This window comes from Mesoplodon bidens (genome assembly GCF_964165515.1).
Source record: "Mesoplodon bidens genome assembly, chromosome: 6".
Classification (NCBI taxonomy): Eukaryota; Metazoa; Chordata; class Mammalia; order Artiodactyla; family Ziphiidae; genus Mesoplodon; species Mesoplodon bidens.
In genome coordinates this window covers 116853205-116867966 of record NC_138162.1, presented here as the reverse complement: position 1 = coordinate 116867966, position 14762 = coordinate 116853205, and the positions used below count along the sequence as shown (strand labels likewise).

Here is a 14762-nt window from a genome sequence, read left to right as displayed (position 1 = left end):
AGTTCTATAAAGTATGTTCTCTGATCATAAAATAAAACCAGAAAAAAGTAGGAAAATGTCCAAACACTTGGAAATTAACCCATTTCTAAGTAATCCATGGGCCAAAGAGGATGTTTCAAGGGAAATTACAATAAATTTTGAACTGAATGAAAATGAAAATAGAACACAGAAAAATTTGTGGGGTGCAACTAAAGCAGTGCTTAGAGGGAAATTTACAGCATGCAATACCAGTATTAGAAAAGAAAAAAGGTCTCACCCTCAGCTATCTAAGCTTCAACCTTAAAAGACCAGAAAAGAGCAAAATAAACAGAAATCAAGCAGAAGGAAGATAACATTGTGAATGTACCTTATGCTACTGCATTGTGTATTTTTAAATGGTTAAGACAGAAAATTTTATGTTTTGTGTATTTTACCACACTAAAAACATTTTCTTTCACAGATCATAGATCTAAAGGTTATAAGTAAAAGTACAAATTTTTTTTGAAAAATAGGAGCAAATCTTCATGACTGCTGGATAGGCAGAGAGTTTTTAGACATGATAGAGCAAAAGCATGATCCGTAAACAAGAAACCTGAAAACGTACACTTTATCGAAGTTAACACCTTGAGCTCTGTGAAAAATATTGTTAAGAGAATGATAAGCCAAACTGCCACCTAGGAGAAAATATTGGCAAATCACTTACCCAATAAAAGATTTGTCCAGAATATAAAGAACTCTCAAAGCAAAACAGTAACAACACAACACAATTAACATGGACAAATTACTCAAGACACACGGTTCTCTAAAGAGGATATAAGGATCACAAATAAGCACATGAAAAGGGATTCAACATCATTAACATTTAGAGAAATGCAAATCAAACCACAATGAGATACCCCTATACATAGATTAGATGGCCAAGATAAAAGACAGAGACAATACCGAATACTGATGAGGATGTGGGGCGACGGGCGCTCTTGATCACTGCTGCTAAGAAGGCAGAAAGGTGCGCGTGCTCTGGCAAATGGCTGACTTGTGAAAACTCAAGTTAAGTCTACACTTACCGCATGATCCAGAAAAGCCACTCTTGGGCATTTATCCTAGAGAAACAAAAACTTACTCTTCTCCAAACACCTGTAAATGAATGATCAAAGCAGCACTGATTATAATTACCAAAAACTAGAAACAACCCAAATGTCCCTTGGTGGGTGAATGAATAAAGGAACTGTAGCACATCCAGACAATGGAATACTACTCAAAAACAAAAAAGAAAAAGTTACTGATATATGCAACAACTTGGATGAACGGCATTAAGGTGAATGAAAGAAGCCGACCGCTAACGGTTATACACTATTCCATACAGCACACACGGGTGCCATAGAAGACCTCCTTGAAAAGACAAAACCATAGTAATGGAGCACGGACAGTGGCTGCCAGGGTATTAGGGGTGAGGGGACAGCATGGCTGTGTTGCCAGAGAGCACGGGAGAGCTCTGGGGTGATGGGACGGGTCTGTATCCTGAGGGTGGTGGTGGGTACGTGAATGTATACTTGTGTTAAAATTCATAGAACTGGAGAAGAAAAATAAAGTTAACGTTATTGTATGATGATTTACATAACAAAAGGAAAATTTAAAAATAAGGTGCCAATGCGACCGCTAGGAAATGATGTCCAGAAGGCAGCTAGACGGGATGGAAGTTAGGAGGGTAGTCTGCGTAACTGACAGAGACTTTGAGGTCACCAGTCCCTGGTAGAATAGTAAGTGAGATCACCCCAGGGTATTAACTTACAGTGAAAATTAACCAAGGACAGAACCCCAGGAAATATCAGCCTTAGAAACTAAAGAAGAAGAGAATCCTGTAGAAGAAGATATTAAGAAATAATAAGCAGAAAAGTAAGGGATAAACAAAGAGAATTTGGTGTCACGGAAGGCAAGGAAGAAATTTTGAAGAAGTAACTCATGAGATCAAATGTCACAGAAAGGTCAAGTAAGAGAAAGATTTAAAATACTCTATTATATTTGGCAAGATGGACATCGGTGACTTCTGTTTCAACAGGACTATGAATAGCGGGTAAGCAACGACAGAGAACAGAGCTTCATTCATTTGAGGTGTCTGGCTATGAAGAGAAGGAAGGAGCCGGGAACGTGAGAAACATGAATATATTGATGGGCTGTGCAGGAAAGAAGGGAAGGTCAGAAAAGAGAGGAAACAAGTGATAGAGGAAGGAGGACCCTTGGGGGAACAGACAGCATGGCCCAGAAAATAAGGCCAGGAAAGCGTGGGCTCTCAAGTCAGACTGCAGGGATTTAAACACGATGTAATCTATCATTCGGCTCCTGTAAAGCTCAAGCTGTCACTTTAGCTCTCCACCTCTGCCTCAGTGAGATGTAAGATGGGAAGACGACAGAACCTGCCTCAGAGCACTGCTATGAGAAGTGAGTGAATACAGGTATAGAACTTAGAACTAAGCCTGACACATAAGCACCCAGTAAATGACCAATGTTAACAATTGCCAGCATTATAATCATCAAATAGGAACGAATAGGAAGATTACTGTTGAACAGAGGAAGTTATATCCTTCTCTGAGACTGGACAAGACAAGGATAGATTGGGTACCATTATGCAGAAGTTTATAAGTATGGAGGCAGAAAATGTGACAAAATGTGGGATTCTTAAGCCCAATTTTCTCTGTGATGTCATGATAATCTTCACAGAAAGGGAAGAAGATGAAACCATGGAGGAAAGTCCCCACTGTGGGCAATAGGAGAGGCTGCTGACCACGGAGATGCAGGGGACAGCCGAGAAGGACTGACAGCTCTGCTGAAACCAGAGGCCACAAATCCATCTGACACTAGTCATCACAGCTTTAACTTTCTCCAGCAGTGTTCAGAAGTCTGAGAGTAAAAACAGTCACCAACTGAGTTACACATAATAAAGAGGGATATATCCACTCAGAAAGAAGGGCTCTGTGGGAGCATGGGGAGCATATAATTGAGGGAATTTAATGATCGGCCACTCCCGTGAGCTTTAAAAGCATCTCTTTTAGAAACTACACAAATGCCCATCAACTGAGGACTGAACAAACAAACTGTGGTACATCCACACGATGGAATATGACTCAGGAATAAAACTGAACTACTGATACACACCAGCCTCAAAACTCTATACACTGTACAATAATTTTACATGAAATTCTAGAAGAAACAAGACCACAGTGACAGGAAGCAGATCGGTGGTTGCCTACAGCTGGTAGAAGATTGACTGTCACGGGGCACAAGGAAACTTCTTCCTCCAGTTTTACTGAGACACAACTGACTTACGACACTGTTAGTTTAAGGTGTACAGCATGATGACTTGATACACGCATATGCTGAGAAAGGATCACTATGGTAAGTTTGGTTATCATCCATCATCTCACATACCGACAGTTTTTTCTCTGGTGGCAAGAGGAGGAACCTTTTAAGAAATGATGGAATGGAGCTGTCCTGTGATTGTGGCAGTGTTTACATGACTACACACACCTGTCAACACTCATCCAGATACACACCCAACACTGGTGAATTTCACTGTATTTAAACTTCATGTTAATACAGCTGACCTCTCACAAGGCTCTGTTTGGACGCCTGGGTTGCGTGCTCCACCACCAGGCATGGGCTCGAGACAGCTCCTCCCCCTCGCCTTGTCTACATCCCCAGACGCGGCCTCTAAGTCACAGGCAAAGGGACTGTGGCGGGCAGAACCTGGAGAAGACCCCCAAGGCTTCCTGATACCCACTCCCAGTCCCCAGGTGTGCAAGTCTGATGGGTTGTACCCCCCAGGATTAGGTCACGATAAATGGGATGAGGGATGTTAAACCAGTGAGCTGACCATTAAATGCAGTTTTCCTGGCTGGTTGTAGAAGCGGCAGGTGGGGGGGTTGATGCACAGGGAGTTCTTTGATGCTGAGATGAAGGGGCCACGTGGTCCCAATCAAAGCTCTCAGACAGCGAGGCCTGAGTTCCACAGCAGCAAGGAGGGAAGTCCTGCCAGCACCCCGAGGGGTCGGTGAAGACGGCTGAGCCTCCAGCTGAGGACACAGCCGTTGACACCTCCACCTCAGCCTCAGGAGACCAGGAGCAGAGAACTGTTACAACATGCCAGAGTCCTGGCCCGGAGAAACTGGGTCATAAATTTGTGTTGCTTTAAGCCACTACATTATGGTAATTTGTTATACAGCACGGAAAGGAGAGGCCGATTTTAAACAACCCCTCTACCTCATCATAAAAAAGTTCCAATTTAGAACTGAAAATGGTGTGAACTTAAAATCTTAAAATCCCCACAGCTAACCTCGGCTTTCGCCTTTGTTCTTTACCTCACGCTTCCAGAATATACATTCTTGTCTAACACCAGACTCTAAGTTATTCCAGAGAGAAACTATATCTGAGTAAGCTTTAATTAAGTCATCTTTAATCAATTAATTAACCTATTACCCCAAAGTGTTTAACACACTGCCTTGTTGTTATATTAGTGAATAAAGAAAGTAATATATGATGCACCCACCCAAATATACTGAAAAGTAAAAATTCTTCACTTTTTGGCCACATTTTTCTAAAGTAAAGTTTCACATATACATATAGTCATGTAGGGAATGAAGAAACTCTATACAGGTTAACAAAACAAATCTTGGAAAGTCATATAAAAATCACTGTCAAAAATGCACTGATTTCTAAAGCACATCTTTTAAAAATGATAAAACAACAAAATGAAAATACTGATATCTGACTGCAGAGAGACCATGGCCTCCTCTTCTTCCAAAATTCTACACTTGAGAAGTTGTTAAGTGAATGCATAGCAGCACTCACAAACAAGTGAAACTCTTGGTAGTCCCAAGACCAGAAGGAATCCAGAGGTAAGGAAAGTACACACGTGGGTTTAAGATGAGAAGCGTCATGAGCACAGCCTGTAGGGAAGAGGCCTCAGCAGCAGATGTGAGCAACAGGAGGCTGCTCTGCGATGAGCTGGCAGCTGGGGCACGAGGGGAACAGCAGCAATGGCGCTTAAAGAAGAGGTCACCCAGCACACTGTCCATCTCCGCGAGCAGCTCCCTTCAGACACGAGTGATGAGAGAGCCTGGAGTGAAAGGCCAGGCCGGTGCTCCAGGTGACCGGTGACACCCAGGAAGGTGGGGTCTCCAATGCTCAGAAAATAAGCTGCCATGTATTTGCCTGGCCGAACAGCAATGTGTCCCACCCATCCTCTACTCTGATGAAAAACTGAACAGAGGAGAGGTCAGCAACACGTGCCCATCTCACCAGGGGGCCACCCAAACAGAGGCAATGAAGGGTAAAATAGACACCCCCAAACGTGAACACACCAGCAAGAACACCAAACGTATGAGGGATGCCAGTACCATGAAACAGGGAGCAGACTTTCTGAAAGAAAAACTGAAGACACCGAGGTGACACGGCCAAGAGTGCACTAAGAACAAGACCTTATGATAACCAAAGTATCATTAAAGAAATGAGCACATGATCAAGGAGCTTTCAAGGAAAACTAAGAAGATTCATGGACATGAGAATACAAGTTTTTAAACTTAAGAGAAAACATCACTGGATGGGCTGAAGAGCAGAGTAGACAAAACTAAAGAACACGTTTCGAGCTGAAATTTGGGCCCAGGAATCCTTCCAAAACATAAGAAGGGACAAAGGGATAAAAAAGATGAAATTAAAGTACAGAAAAAAAGACATTTGACGCAGAGGTTCCAATCTATCCATTTAACGGGAGTTCTCTTAAGGAGAAAAAGGAGAAGAAGCAATATGTGAAGAAGCGTCAATTAAGAATGTCCCAGAACTGAAGGTGAGCGCTCAGACTGAAAGCATCTGGTTAGAGTCATGACGGGTCAATTAAGAAATGCCGAGAACACTCAAGCGATATTTCAGAACATGGAAGGTAGAAAAACAGTGCCAGAAGCTTTCAGAGAGGAAAAACCCCTTATGGAGGAACATGAAGGAAGACAATGTCACAAGACTTGAGAGCGACAATGAGACCATGATGAGGCAGCGGCTTCAAGGTGGGGTGGGGAGAGCTTGCAGCCCACATTTCTTCACCCAGCAAACGACCAGCCAAGACTTCCACTTGCAGCTGTGGTGGAGTAACAGGGACCAGATCTACCCTCCCACCTTCAGCAACTACAAGTCTGGACAAAGTAGATGAAACAACGATTTTCCAACACTGGCAAACAGGCAGCACAAGACAGTGATCCTTGTGAGAAGGGTAACAGGTGAGGTAAGCTCAGTAATTGCCCAGTTTCCAGGCTGCAGCACAGGGAGAGGGTGTCCTGAGTTAGGGAAACAGCAGCCAGAGCTTGGGAGGTTGAAGAGCACTACCATTTGCAGGAAGGGGTACCAAGGAAGAGAGAGCTGCCCAGAGAGTCCTGGAATCGGCAGGGGTTTCCCGAGTCTCCTGCTGAGTGACGGTTACCATGACGTCACCAATCCCTCAGGCTCACTGAGGGCTGGGAACACATCACACTTCCACCAGCCAGACGAGTAAGGCCTCCAGATCAACAGAGCATTGGAGAACCACCAAGCCATCATCAGAGCGTCAAGAGTACTGCCTCGCTTTTTCGGTAAGCAGCCTGAGGTGACCTCTAAAAGTGGTTCGCTATTCACTTGACCCAGAAAACCCCACAAAATCATGCAAGTCGAGAGGTTCAAATCTGTGTTCACTTTAAGAACACTTGTGAAACGGCCCAGGCCATTAAGGGTATGCATATCTGAAAAGTCACCAAGTATCTGAAGGATGTCACTTTAAAGAAGCAATGTGTGCCATTCCGTCATTACAATGGTGGAGTTAGTAGGTGTGCCCAGGACAAACAGTGGGGCTGCACGCAGGGTCGGTGGCCCAAAAAGAGTGCTGAAGTTTTACTGCACATGATCAAAAATGCAAAGAGTAATGCTGAACTTAAGGGCTTAGATGTAGATGCTCTGGTCATTGAGCATATCCAGGTGAACAAAGCCACCAAGATGCGGCGTGGGACTAACAGAGCTCATGGTTGGATCAACCTGTACATGAGCTCTCCCAGCCCCACTGAGATGATCCTTACTGAAAAAGAACAGATTTTCCTAGAGCAGAAGAGGAGCCCAGAAAAAAGATATCCCAGAAGAAATTGAAGAAACAAAAACTTATGGCCCTGGAATAAATGCTGCAAAAAGTAAATGCAAATAAAAGTAAAAAAAAAAAAAAAAAGAGTACTGCCTGGGCGGTGGCGCCAAGTGTGTTGTAGACGAAAGGCTGCTCTCCACCTGCCTAGCAAAGCTGAGAATCAACCTTGAAAGACTCAAACTATTTTCAAGTAACATAACTGCATCGCAGAATAAATTTATTCATTTGTATTTAAATACAAAAAATCTAAGATAAAATACACAATGCCAGGCATCCAACCACAAATTACCAGGTGGGTAAAGAAGCAGGAGAAGATTACCCAAATGAAGAGAAAATCAATCAACAGACTCAGGAATGACACAGATAACAGAATTAGTGAAAAGGTCATTAAAAACGCGACTCTAATCATATTCCATATGTTCAAGAAGATAGAGAAAAGTGTAAGTATTATAAAGACAGACATGGAAAGTTTAAAAATGACCCAAATAAATTTTAAGAGATTAAAAAACACAGTATCTGAAATGAAAAATGTACAGTGTCTGGATGGGCTTAAGAGCAGAGCAGATTACACAAAGCAGACAAAAAGAGTAATGAACTTGAAGATACAGTAGCAGAAGCTACCCAAATCAAACACAGGAAAAGGACCAAAAAGAAATGAACAGAGCATCAGTGAGCTGACGTATGGGTACTGAGCACCCAGAGGAAAAAGGAGAGGAGAACAGAAAAAAATTTTTGAAGAAATAATGGCTGAATTTTTCCAAATTTGATAAAAACAATAAATCCACTGATCCAAGAAGCTCAATGAACCCCCAACAAAATAAAAATGAAGAAAACGACACCAAGATACATCTAAATCAATCCACTTCCAGCGATAAGGAGGAAATGTTAAAATCCATCAGAGAGAAAAGACATATTACACGCAGAGGAAAATTTAAGAATGGCAGCACACCTCTGGTCAGAACAGGCGTGCCAGGATGTAAGTGGAGAAACACCTTTAAAGAACTGAAAGAAAAAGAACTCTCAAACTATAAGACTACATCCAGCAAAAATATTTTTCAAAAAAGAAGACAAAATGCTTTTTCAGACATATAAATGCTAAGCAAATTCACCAGCAGACCACCACTACAAATTAACATTCAAGTGTGAAGATAAAATAAGGACCTTTCCAACAAATCTTTGACAGTTTCTCTCCAAAAGGTTACGAGAGGATAGTCTCCATCATGAAGACAAATAAACTGAGGGAGGACAGTAGTATATAAGGAGCTGAGGAAAGAAACGTGTAAATCTTGGTAAGTCTAATAACTGTTTTTAAAATCTGTAACTAAAATTCCAGATGCTACTAACATGGGAGAAATAGGGCAAGGGAGAACAAAGGAGGTTCTCCTCTGTCTATAGAGAGGATACAAATACAGATTAATTCCAGGTATTAGAAAAACAAGCTGATGGGTGTTACACATACACAGGGTAACCATTAAAAAATGTAACTAATTTTCTGTGATATTATTTCAAAGAAAAAAAAATCCTAAATTGGAATAATTATATTAATTCACTCATAAAGATATCACTTATGGACTTACAGTAGATCTAAGTCTAAAGAAAACATACTACCATACAATTGACCTGTTTCCTACGTGAGCATGATGCTTCACAGGTGCTGAGCTGACAAACAATCACCATTTGTTCTGTGGACAAAAGGTGAAAAGGCATCTGTGTACCTCTGCAAGTCAAAACTATTAACTACTGAAACGATGATCGAAAACTATTAATATTTTCTTATGTACAGGACTTAATTCAGTTAACTGGAATAATTAGAGGCTTTAAAATACTTTTGTTCCTAATTTGCTTTTGAGTAAAGGCACAGTTACATGTATAGTTACCCAAATGTTTATTTCCCATTTTTCTTCTACAATTCTTTGCTACTTAAAAGTATTTAAAACCAAAAGCATATTGGAAGAAAAAAGTAATGTAAGAACGTATTCATTTAATATAAATACCTGGGTTGCTATACCTACTTCAACTCTTTTAAAAGGAAGGATACAGCTACGAACTTACTCTCAATTAACCAAGGAACATGAGAACTTCACGCTTGGCATAAAAGAAGTAGCTGAAGAGAGGTTAAATGCTCTGCAAATGTTCAGAGGAAATGTCTGTAAAGGATTACGGCTCGTGTCGTTTATACCTACCTTGCTCCAGACCTTCACTTTGAAGACTAACACGTTCAAAAATCTCAAAAACAAAATCCTACCAGATGCCCCTCAGCCCGAGCCTTGTTCTGCCTCGCTTCCCGTCTTCGCTGTAGAAACTCTTCCACCTGCTTTGCTCTTTCCACAGCCAGCTGCCCCTTCTGCCTGAGGAATTTGGACAAATAGCAAAGTTAGAAGTTCTGAACATTAAATATTTCAAAAAGTCTAAACTTACACTTATTCTACATATTTTCTTTAGAGATATTTGCAAAATATGAAGGCTGATGGGACGTAAAATCTTCCTCTGTGATGAAGAAATTGCTACACATATATTAGAATCTACCACTTAAACTGGAGACATGATTATTTTAAATAGAGGTAAAATTTCCACTGCTATGTTCATTTAATCTATTCTACTTATAGACACATAAAATGACGTTAGACTACGTCTATAGAAAAATCTCAATAGTTTCCAAGTAGGTAAGCTTATTTCAGAACTCTGCATCAAACATATCAATCAGTATGGCAGTAAGATGAAAGCAGCAGAGGCGCAATCTCAAAGCTCATCAAAAATAGGGAAGAGTTCGTGTGAATTTTCAAAACTGCAGTAAAAAGTGAAGTCTGAATTCCTTGAATATCACAACTATTGAAAAGAAAAACGGGTAGATCAGGGGAATAAACTAAAAGCAACACTGATTTGTTGCCATCGTGTCCAGTTATGTTTCTGTATCCTCCTCTGACAGCTATGAGAGAATGTAAACATGTCGGCCTCAGACGACAACTAAAAACTATCAATGACATTTTGAACATCTAATATATATTGTGTGGGACTTCCCTAACCAGTGGAGCAGTGGTTAAGAATCCGCCTGCCGATGCAGAGGACACAGGTTTGATCCCTGGTCTGGGAAGATCCCCCATGCCGCGGAGCAACTAAGCCCATGAGCCACAACTACTGAGCCTGCGCTCTAGAGCCCATGAGCCACAACTACTGAGCCCACGTGTCACAACTACTGAAGCCCACGTGCCTAGAGCCCTGTGCTCCGCAACGAGAAGCCACTGCAATGAGAAGCCTACACACCGCAACGAAGACTAGCCCCCGCTCACTGCAACTAGAGAAAGCCCGCGCAGCAACAAAGACCCAACGCAGCCAAAAATAAACAAATAAATTTACAATACATATTGTGTCTGTTACCGTGTACTAAGAAAGATACAAAAATAAACAAAACCCGCCCCCCATAAACAGAGAACTCATTGCATAGTATCAACTGCAGTAATTCTGTGAGTAAGGAAGAAAGATGAGAAAGTTATTGACTGCACTTCTCAGATACTGGCTACGAAGGCACACAAAATTCCTACAGCCTCTGTGATGGACCATAACTAAGTTATGTTCAGAAAAAGATATGAAATAATGCCTTCTCTCTTCCAGTAGATTTAAACACTTCTGATTTTCATACCCCAAATAGTCATTTCTTTTACATGTTTTGTTAACAATTACAGTTGACCCTTGAACACAGGTTTGAACTGTGTGGGTCCACTTAATGTGGATATTTTTCAACAGTAAATACTACAGCACTACATGTTCATGGTTGGTTGAATCCATGGATGCAGAGGAACCTCAGATATGGAAGGCTGACTATAAGTATATGCAGATTGACCCCCATATGATTCAAGGGTCAATTGTACTGAGACATGAAATTAAACAGTAGAAATTTAAAATCTGATTTACCATAAAGCTATGGAAGATAGTGGCCTAAGATTCATTTAACTTTCATAGTGCTTAAAAAATATTCTTGTGAAACTCCATCATTGGAATTTTCAAGGATTAGATAATCTCTATAGCCGGTTCAGAGCCTTTCCAGTGTATTAATGTTGTATCCTGCAGCTTTACCAAATTCTTTGATGAGCTCTAGTAGTTTTTTGGTGGCGTCTTTAGGATTTTCTATGGACAGTATCATGTCATCTGTAAACAGTGACAGTTTTAGTTCTTCTCTTCCAATTTGGATCCCTTTCTTTTTCTTCTCTGGGTGCTGAGGCTAGGAAAATCTCCTTCATATACTGGGTTGGCCAAAACGTTCATTTTTCTGTATGTTACAGAAAAACCTGAACAAACATTTTGACTAGCTCAGTATACAGGCAAGGCTGTTATTCTGGTCTGCTATAGCCCCATTTATATAAGGCTGGGCCTAAAGACGACAGATAAACTTTCAGAGAGTATGACGCTCAGATATGTCACCTGAAACTGTACATCTACTGATAAGGCTCTTTTGAGGAGTCCTGGACGCTTACACCACCATATATAATTAGATAAAATCTCTGCTTTGTATCCTGACTGCACTGACTTCCTTTTCTAACCTTTATAAAAGTAAAACTTCTATAAAGTTTTTATGCTTGATTTCCCATTCTAAGATACTCAGTATCTCCAATGTTTGTCAGTCCGGGGCTCCAACTCAGCATATGTTAATTCATATTCACTGATTGATTTGATTCACTAAATCAAATAATTCAGCTGCACAGAAATATTTTACTAAGAACCTGATCATACACATAACAGCTTTGATTTAAAGAATGTTCACAGCATTTATGTAAATATAGTACTACCCGTTCTATTTATTTATGTAATCTATAAGTTTTGCTTTACTGAATAGTCTTTTCCTAAGCTGGTTTAAATAAGCAGGTATATATAACTGGTTGCTTTCAATCACAAACTTAAAACTTGTAGTGATTTTTGCTTACCATTATTTCTTTTTCCTTCTTATTTATTAAACAAATACTTATTGTGTGTCAACTATTTACCAATATTACATCTGTCTTTGAAGATATAAGATGTATAAAACAGAATTCCAGGAATGCAAGGTTGGTGCAATATATAAAAATCAATCAGAGTAATATACCTTATTAAAAGAATAAAGGACAAAACTAGTTTAATTGATTCTATGATTCCTCATAATATTTAAAAATCTATACTGTTTTCATTTTTCACATGCATTTCTGTTTACTACTTAATACATACCCAAAAAGAAGAACCCATTCTCATATTCTTTTTTTTTTTTTTTTTTGTGGTATGTGGGCCTCTCACTGTTGTGGCCTCTCCCGTTGCGGAGCACAGGCTCCGGACGTGCAGGCTCAGTGTCCATGGCTCACGGGCCCAGCCGCTCCGCGGCACGTGGGATCTTCGCAGACTGGGGCGTGAACCCGCGTCCCCTGCATCGGCAGGCAGGCTCTCAACCACTGCGCCACCAGGGAAGCCCCCAGTTAGCTTTTAACGTTAGAACCTCAATCACGTGACACCATCTTATGAAACCACTGAGTGCCTCTAAACATTTGTATTTTATTGAGCTTTTGCTTTTCCAAGTCTTTTCCTCTGTATTGCTTCATTTGAGTAAAGCTGACAACAATTCGGTTCCCTCGGTTCTCTGAGGGAACATTATGCCACTTAAACAGAGGAGGAAGCTTAGTGAATACACCCACAACATCCTTTCTTCATTTCATTAACCCTATACCACCCCAACTCTTCTACCTTAAACCATATTGACTCATTTTTCATTTCTCGGATTATTTCCTAGATTGCTGCCATTTTTATGTTGCTTTCACCTCTTAAAAAATCCATTTTTAGTCATCTTTCAAAAATTTTAATTTCCCTTAGTAAAAGGTTTGAGCCATGGATATGAGGTATCTTACCCAGATCTTTCCATTTATTCATGCAGTTGTATAAAAAAAAGAAAATGACTTCCTTTTTTCTCTTGTCAGGATGAAAAAGAGTTTGTCTCATTATTTCTTTTTTACCCATTTTAATGTCTCTGTATTTCACTTTCCAGATTCCTAATTTCTTCCTGTATATTTGTGGCTTATATAGTATTTATATTAATCTTTACTATTAATCTAGATTAATATTCTACTAATTTTAAGTGGCATAAGTTTGGAACTCAAAAGATACAGTCTATTTAATTTGTCTAAAACAGAGTATACACATATAAATTCTTTTACTTATTTATTTATTTTTGGCTGTGTTGGGTCTTTGTTGCTGTATGCAGGCTTTCTGTAGTTGTGGCGAGCGGGGGCTACTCTTTGTTGCATTGCACGGGCTTCTCATTGCAGTGGATTCTCTTGTTGCGGAGCACAGGCTCTAGGTGCGTGAGCTTCAGTAGTTGTGACACTCAGGCTCAGTAGTTGTGGCTCACGGGCTCTAGAGCACAGGCTCAGTAGTTGTGGTGCACGGGCTGAGTTGCTGCGCAGCATGTGGGATCTTCCGGACCAGGGATTGAACCCATGTCCCCTGCATTGGCAGGTGGATTCTTAACCACTGAGCCACTGGGGAAGTCCCACATATAAATTCTTAATAACATTTAATGAAGAGAATGACTATTAAATGACTATTAAGAAGTTAATTGACTATTTCCTCTATCCCTGTGAGCCTTGCACACATATATAGTTTGTGCTCACAATTCAGTACAGTTTTACTACTGAAAGGGGAATAAGAATATGAGAATGGGGCTTCCCTGGTGGCGCAGTGGTTGAGAGTCTGCCTGCCAATGCAGGGGACACAGGTTCGTGCCCCAGTCTGGGAAGATCCCACATGCCGCAGAGCGGCTGGGCCCGTGAGCCATGGCCACGGAGCCTGTGCTCCGCAACGGGAGAGGCCACAACAGTGAGAGGCCCGCGTACCACAAACAACAACAACAACAAAAAACAACAATAAAAAAAGCTAACTGAATATAAGCTCAGCAGTTGTAACAAACATACCACTCTGGTGGGGGATGCTGACAACGGGTATAGGGACAGCATGTGGGAAATCTCTGTACCGTCTCCCTCAGTTTTGTGGTGAAGCTAAACTGCTGTAAAAAGTTCAAGTCTTCACACACAAAAAAGCTAATTGAGGTGTGTTATCAAGACATGGATATAAAAAGCAAAGTTGGACTAGCCAGAGTTACTGATAAAAAGGGAAGAAGAAAAATAATTAACACCATGAAAAAGGAAGAAGCAAATATGGGCTGTCTACAATATGAGGGAAAGATCACCTGAAGGAGTCTTAGATGACTACAGATTTCAGTTAGCTTATTCAGTTTGAATCAGGGAAAGGAACTCACTACATATGACAGTAACAAACAAATTATAAAAACCAGAAGTTATGACAGTGTAGAGAAAATGCTCTGTAATGCCTATGGTGCTAAAAAGTTCAACAAAAGAATAGGGAAGCAGCTGCATAGCGCAGGGAGATCAGCTCAGTGCTTTGTGACCAGCTAGAGGGGTGGGATGGGGAGGGTGAGAGGGAGACGCAAGAGGGAGGAGATATGGGGATATATGTATATATATAGCTGATTCACTTTGTTATACAGCAGAAACTAACACACCACTGTAAAGCAATTATACTCCAATAAAGATGTTAAAATTTTTAAAAAAATCATAATATTCAAATTGGAGGAGACCCTGAGTATTAACTAATGCAGCTTCTTGCTGAA

At 40.7% G+C, this 14762-nt stretch overlaps 1 protein-coding gene across 10 annotated transcripts in view; it reads right to left on the bottom strand.

Moving 5' to 3' along the window:
• Positions 1–14762, bottom strand: part of NEK1 (NIMA related kinase 1) — a 226116-nt gene that overhangs the window by 125776 nt on the left and 85578 nt on the right. For all 10 annotated transcript variants that reach the window (XM_081237217.1, XM_081237219.1, XM_081237218.1 and 7 more), the window contains one exon: positions 9369–9471. In XM_081237217.1, the coding sequence (XP_081093343.1) occupies positions 9369–9471 (103 nt within the window). The remainder of the gene's footprint in view (positions 1–9368; positions 9472–14762) is intronic.